A 7,402-nucleotide genomic window follows, 5' to 3' on the forward strand; every position below is an offset into this window, starting at 1 on the left:
CAAAGGATGTCTTCTTTTCACCTACCTCTACTACCACTTGCATTCTCAACAAAATGTTATACAAACCTTAGGCTATGGGACAACACATCATCTAAGAAGACCAGTAGCAAGGGACAACACATGGAATCAGAAGAAAGGAGCTATACATCACAATTAGGCATAACAAACTGGCAGATAGATTTAGCAAGGTAGCTAGCTGCAGACATTTCAAGGAGCGGTGATCTGTAGCATTTGGTTCCAGGCAATGTGCCAGGTGCCGAAGCACTAAGCCACAGTGCCAGAATGACACAGTGAAGTACATTTTAAGCATTGTGCATTGTCATGGTAGCCCCTGCCAGAGTCAGGTTTGAACTAACAGTCTGAACTGGTTTGTATACTGCCTGTGCCAGAAAGCTAATGCCTCAAGCACATTAGGGATAAAAAAAGACTTTTTTCCTTATTCCACTGTCTTTCGTTTTTACGTCACAGTGTTTCTGAATTAATCAAATCATTACATATGAAATGACAGACGGTTTTTGAAAAGTTGTAAATGCAAGGCTTCGCTAACTATGACCTACCCCGGTTTGGAATTCTGACTAATTACTGCTTGAGTAAGTGGGAGGGGGTTGTTTCCTTGACAACTGGAAGCTGAAGGTTATCTAACAGTTTTTAAAGAAATTGTTATATTTTATGATAATGTATCAGAATTAAAACAAAAATGTAACAACAAAAGAGAATCTTCATATGCATAAAATAATATACTTATATCCGTCGGGGGACTAGCTAGACAGTTTAAAAAATGTCGTTTTTTTTCATTATTGTTCATTATAGTGAGCCAGAAATAAACATTGTAGGTAATAATTAAGACTGGTTGGTCTACATACTGTGAGTGCTTTTTAACCCTACAGGGGGCCACTTCTTTGCAAGACTAAGGCATTTCTTATAGAAATGTGCTCAAGGCTTGTTTCCCAGTTGTTTAAGGCACCTCACTGCTATGTCATCTTTAGGATATCCCCCACTGACTGACATGGTCTGAAGTTAATCACTGAGGTTCCACACTAATCATGTGCTGCACAGTGTGAAAGGCTGAAATCCCCACAAACGTAGGTCATATATTATTAATAAAGCATGTAATTTTATCTGCATATGAACATCTCTCACGAATGGTTAAAACATTATTTCTTAAACAAAATCAAGTGAATAACAAGGGCTTCAGTTCCGACGTCCGAAGTCTAAACTTAGAAGATGCACAGCCATTACAATTTGAGAGAGAACAGTGTGTCTCCAAAATGTATTGTACAGTGTATACACCAAAAAACCTCGTTCCTTGTAGACGCGAGCGCCTCCGAGTGGAAATCATTTGAATTGATCGAATATAAATATGCAACAACAAACCATGTAATTGAAATAATTATTAAACTTTATAACAACGATAATCATTAAATCAGATGGTTGTTACTTCTCTCAGTTAGTGGAGACTATTATAGCCTCGGGAACAGCTTGCTCTTCATTACGGTTAATTTACAATAATACAAATAACAGCCTATATACTTACGTCCATTGGACATGTTTAGGTTTCAGTCGTGTAGTTTATTTCAACACGTTTAATTTAATAAATTTTGTTTTGTTTTATTGTATTTTTAATTAAATTGATTAATTCGCGTATACAGTGTAAGTGTTTACCATTCATTCGAATTTCGGCTGGAAATTTAGCAGTTGACGTTTAGCGTAAATATTTGCTGTCATTCAGTAAAATAAAGTAATTCATAAATGGGTGTTTTGCCCTAGGACCTATTTGTCTATAAAACGCGAACACAAATGTTACTAGATTGATACAAATATGCCCTACTCAAGAATGGTTCTGCGCATTTTTACATGAAATGCGCATATGCGCAACATTTATGACAATTTTCAAAGAGTTAGTACTCCGTCCCTTTCATAGGCACATTAAAGACGTGTGATAATAAGGAGAGTCTTGTCTTGTCTATCTGTCTCGTATGTCTTGCAGACAGGAGTTGACGGAAGGTAATCCCCGCCATGTGATGGGGCGGCACTCGTTTGGAGGCGGGGTATTCCTCATTCAAGTAGTCGTATAAAAAGGCACTGTAACATAGCATATAAAACAGCGCTGATTAGAGTAGACCGGTAGGAGACAAGCAAATCGTGCCGGCCAGTAAAATGGTGGCCGAGATGCAGAAATCTGCCGGTGCACAAACTGTTAAGGCACTGAAAAACGTAGCTGCCAGCCTGGTTCTATTACCCCGTTTTCTGGTTGCGGCGCTCGCGCTATGGTTTCTAGATTTTCTGTGCATAAGAAAGAAGGTGTTTCTTAAAATGAGGAATAGCGGAGGTGAACCCGACGATCCCCCGGTGTGCATCTCTGATTCCAATAGAATGTTCAGCTTGGAGTCGCTCAAGGCAGTGTGGCACGGTCAGAAACTGGACTTTTTCAAATCGGCGCATCTCGGATACGATGCGCCCAACACCGAAGTCGTGCAGCTCAATGAGCAGAAGAGGGTCCGGATACTTGACTACGCAAAAGGAAAGAGACCACTGATCCTGAACTTTGGGAGTTGCTCCTGACCGCCGTTCATGACACGTCTGACGGCATTCCAGCGGGTGGTCACCCAATACGCTGATATCGCAGACTCTCTTCTTGTGTACATCGAGGAAGCGCATCCGTCGGACGGATGGGCTAGCTCTGATGCTCCGTACCAGATCCCGAAACACCGATGTCTCGACGACAGACTGAATGCAGCTCAGCTGTTGAACCTGGAGGTTCCCGGATGCCTCGTAGTCGCTGACACCATGGAGAACTCGTCGAACGCCGCTTACGGGGCGTATTTTGAGAGACTTTACATACTCAAAGACGAGAAGGTTGTATATCAGGGCGGCAGAGGTCCGGAGGGTTATAGCATTTCTGATCTTAGGACCTGGCTTGATCAATACAGGAACAGTCTGGAGAACTCCATAACCGTGGTGATTCACGTGTAGCCCAATTTAGTAGCACTCAGCCAGTCACGACGAATAAGCTGCCCGAATTTTGTTTTTGCTTCATCGTCAGAACTTAAGTTGAGATACGAGTTATCCAATGTACATTGTCAATATGCGTTGTGGCCATTGTTATGTGTGTCTGTGTACTTACATGAAAGTAGTGAGCGTTTCACTGTTTGCATGTCTGTTACCACCTAATCTGCTCTAGTGTTGTTGTGAAGTTCAGTTTTTCAAGGGTTAAATAACCAGAAAACTGATACTGATGTAATTTGACACTAGAGCAGTCGGTGATAAATATCTACCATAATCAATGGCAAAACGTTATTTTGTAAAGTATGCATACTTTATATCGAAGATCATTTTATAATAAAATGTAATACACATTTACGTTTTTTTTAAATATTATTTTTGCTTCAGTTTTTCAGTCTTGCGAAGGCTTGTGACGTCGTCATATTCGTTTTATGCATCTGTTCCAGGAAACCGAGTATATTGCACTTTCCAGGTGCTTTCTTCAGCCTGCAGTACACTGGAGAAGGACTGAGCATGTGTCAATGTTAATTACAATATCATATCTGGCTAATTAGCGTTCTCGCACAAAATGCCAGCAATCCATCACCCAGATTTGTGCTACACATTGGTGAGAAGATTGAAATTCTTGAATTGTATCATATACATTACTTATTATTATTATTATTATTATGCTATTTGAAATTGCTTAATCAGTATCTACATATGGCCAAATAGGATCTTTATCAATAAGAAACCTTGTAAGGATAATCCATATGTGCCCACAAATTATTATATAAATTATTATATAAACCACTGATTCTCAGGTCCGCTCAATTGACATTTTCCTTTCTTGAAGGATATCTTCCATTAACATTTATAATTTTAAATACTCGATGCAAATATTGCTGTCGAGTCGATATGCATATGATTAAGTCCCCAACATGTTTTTCCCCCCACCCCAGGTTATCAACCTGACCATCCAAAGTCCTGAAACTTATTGCCATTGACTTTTTAAAGTTAACTGTTAACATTTTGTAGAATTTAAGCAGAGACCACTTTGCTACTGTCAGCCTTCTGTCCTCAGAATGCACTGGGCAGCTCGTCACACCACCTCTGGAAGTTTGTTGTGAATGCACTGCTAAACTGGACAGAATTTGACAGTTTTCACTCTAAGATACAAAGATATTCATACAAAGAGTAGATTTTTGCAGGACTGGGGTTCATGTATTTAAAGTTTAATAAAAGGCCTTTAAGGAATGAGCAACAAGTACATTTTTGGAGAGGTATGGGAATATATTCTGGAATTTGTATGAGGGTTAGAGGGGGAAATGTTGGTTACTAGTAAGAAATTACACCGAAACAGGTGTAAGGAAGAAAACTAAGGTAGGATTTTCATAGGCCATTGGTTCCCAACCCTGTTCCTGCAGATGTACTGTCATTTGGGTTTTAACTTCGATCCTAACAAAGGACACCTCGTTCCACAGCTAGAGATCTCATTGAGCTGCTATTTAGTAGAATCAGGTGTACCAAATTAGGGTTGAAAGTAAAACCTACAGGGCAGTAGATCTCCAGGAACAGGATTGGCCACTGCTATACGCAGTCAAAGCACATTTCCCCACTCAAACCCATCAAGAAGAATGGATTTCCAACTAATATGTGTACTGCTCCAGAGAGGTTTGTTATAACTGACCTAATTAACATGGATTATCAACAGGGATCTAACTAATCATATCAGGTCCCCATTACACATTTCAGCTAATGATGTAGGATCCTGCATACATCATCATGAAAAGTGTTAAGAAAATGCTAACAAAATAACAATTTGTGTCATATTACTGCTATAAATGATGACTGATGGTTATTTTTTTGTTTCAGTTGATTGTTACTGTTGTCCTAAAGAAAAATATTCAGCAAAGAGTTGATTAAAGAGGAGTTACTGATATCAGTTAGCTTGTATGATCATTGTCCAGCTTCTGAGCAAATGTGTGCAGTGGAACAGTATAGCTGATGGATCTGTAACCTTTAATATATAATAACTTTTAATGTATTATTGCTATTTAATACAACAAGACCATTTACTCTAACTATACCTCACTTGAGGCAGTCCAGTTTGGTAGTTTTAATTTGTCTTAAACAGGGGCTTTTTTAGCGAGTGGTGAACAGAACCATGGCCTTGCAGGAGGCTGCAGTGAGCAGGTGAACCTCACTCTCCGGTTGCTCCCATGCCAGATCCACACTGATCCTGCTCTGTTGTTCCAAGGTTAATCGTCACGTTTGACCATTTCAGTGTTGTTTTGACTGCCCTTTCGAGAGCACACAAGTCACATGCAATGGCCCCCCAGATGTGAGGTACCTGACAGGATGCACATTCATCAGAGGGTGGCTCTCCAAGTGACCTGTATGTTTGGCCCCAGCTACAGGCCATGTCTTGGTGCACGGAAGAGCCCAAACAATTGTCAGATGTGGTGGGATTTTTCCACATTTTTTGCATGTCTCTTCTCTTGGGAAGGTGTCATGGGGGCTTGAATGTGACAGTATATTGCTCCTTAGTCAGAGCTGCAGGTTCAAATCCCAGTTAGGGTACAGTGGTACCCTTGAGCACACTATTGAATCTGGGTCGATTCAGCAATTATCCAGCAGTACAAACATGTTAAAGTTCTGATGAGAAAGAGGGCACCAGCTGCACAATGAAATAACATACCTTATGACCTGGTAAGCTAGCACGATCCTTTGATTTTCTCAGATAGATATGGTGACACAAGTCATTCTTTGAGTTCGTGAGCTCAGAGCATTGGGAGAATAAGGTCTGGATATATAATGCCTTGTGGTAAATAGCCATTCAATGTAGTTTTCCAGCATTCTGAAGATGTATACGCTGCATCTTTTTGTTACTGACTGGCAGTAAACAAAACATTGAAGCAATACCACCTGCTCTATGATGCTTTTTTGTTAGTTGTACAGTATGTATCAGTTATGTATTTTTCAGTTTTGCAGTCATGGAACGTTTCATAAGATGTGTACATTTACGTAAGCCCATCTTGAGTTAATGTTATCAAAATGATTGCTTTTTAAGCAGTTGTTATACTGGGAAAAATTTGATAACGTTTGAGCCTTCAACATTTTTCTAATGCATTAATAATGCTGAGCTGTAATCAACTAATTGATTGGGAGACATCCATACACATAATGTGGGTTCCACTGGAACAAGGGAGGGCCTTCGAGTAGAGAAAATGACAGTGTGAGATATTTGAAGGATAAGAGAAAAGATGTGGGTGAATTGTTTTGCATTCCCACAAACAGGGATTACAGTGACTGCTTTCCTCACCTCTTGTTTCAGTTCATGTCAGTCCTTCTGCTCACTTCTCATTGTCAAAAGATTGTTGACTTATAATTGCTGCCTTCAGCATTAATAAATTCAAGTTTAAATTCAAGTTTTAAACAGAATATAATATGTTCTGGCAAAGCAATAAAAGTTAAAGTATTTTTAATAGTATTTTGAATGCCATTTGTATTTAGAATGGGGGAAAATTTAAACAAAAGTGCTGTTGTTTGGTCAGAGTCTGAGGGGAGTGCACCATCAATGTCCATAACATACAAAAGTGCAATGAACTGCAGTTAAGTGGAACATGTTTGTTTACCAATCAGTTAGGTCACCCAAAAGCCCATGTTTTTGTTCCTATCTTATCAAAATATTTATTATTATTATTATTATTATTGATAATAATAATAATAATAATAATAATTAAATTTTATGGCACCTTTCAAGCAATATAAACACTAAGTGCTTCACAGAAAAAGTTAAAAGCATCATACTGGTAGTAAACAAAAATAAGCAGTGGCAAAGTTATAATTAATGTGAGCATAGGGAGCCCATGACAGATGTAAAGGCATAGTTAATACATAATGTAATGTCTGTAGTCTCAGAAAATAAATTATACGTATGTATGTATATATATATACACAGTACACACATGAATAGCTACCTACAGTACGTATCCATCTTCCCCCATATACACAAATAGTCCGAAATTTTCAAATTTTTTTATAGAAGAGTACAAACTACAAAAATAACGGGAGCCAAAAATCTTAAATTATAGTACAGATTATGTTTTTCTAAAGCCATCCTTTCTAATAGTAAAAATTCAGCTATTTGGTTCAAGTTGGGGGGATTCTTCTTTCCAAAATATAAGAATACTTTTTTTGCAAAATATATTATGGTGATTAATTTTCTACATTTGTTAACGTGACAACTTTTAATTCCAACTTTCTTTAGAAACTCCTGGGCCTGATCTGTGCAGTAGATTCCCCTGTTTGAAACATGTGAATGGAGAAGATCAAATAAAGATATAAATTCTTTTGTGGTCCCACCTTCATTATTTAGACGGGAAGTATATCGTAAGCTCACTGTCACAAATTGCAA

At 38.5% G+C, this 7,402-nt stretch overlaps 1 protein-coding gene across 1 annotated transcript; it reads left to right on the forward strand.

The window, feature by feature from the left end:
- The first annotated feature begins 2,047 nt into the window (after positions 1-2,047).
- LOC135257054 (thyroxine 5-deiodinase-like) lies at positions 2,048-3,373 on the forward strand. Its single transcript, XM_064339457.1, has one exon. It carries the CDS (start codon positions 2,158-2,160, stop codon positions 2,971-2,973), a length of 816 nt encoding a protein of 271 aa, XP_064195527.1. The 5' UTR covers positions 2,048-2,157; the 3' UTR covers positions 2,974-3,373.
- The last annotated feature ends 4,029 nt before the right edge of the window (positions 3,374-7,402 follow it).

Source organism: Anguilla rostrata, chromosome 6, assembly GCF_018555375.3.
Source record: "Anguilla rostrata isolate EN2019 chromosome 6, ASM1855537v3, whole genome shotgun sequence".
Lineage (NCBI taxonomy): Eukaryota > Metazoa > Chordata > Actinopteri > Anguilliformes > Anguillidae > Anguilla > Anguilla rostrata.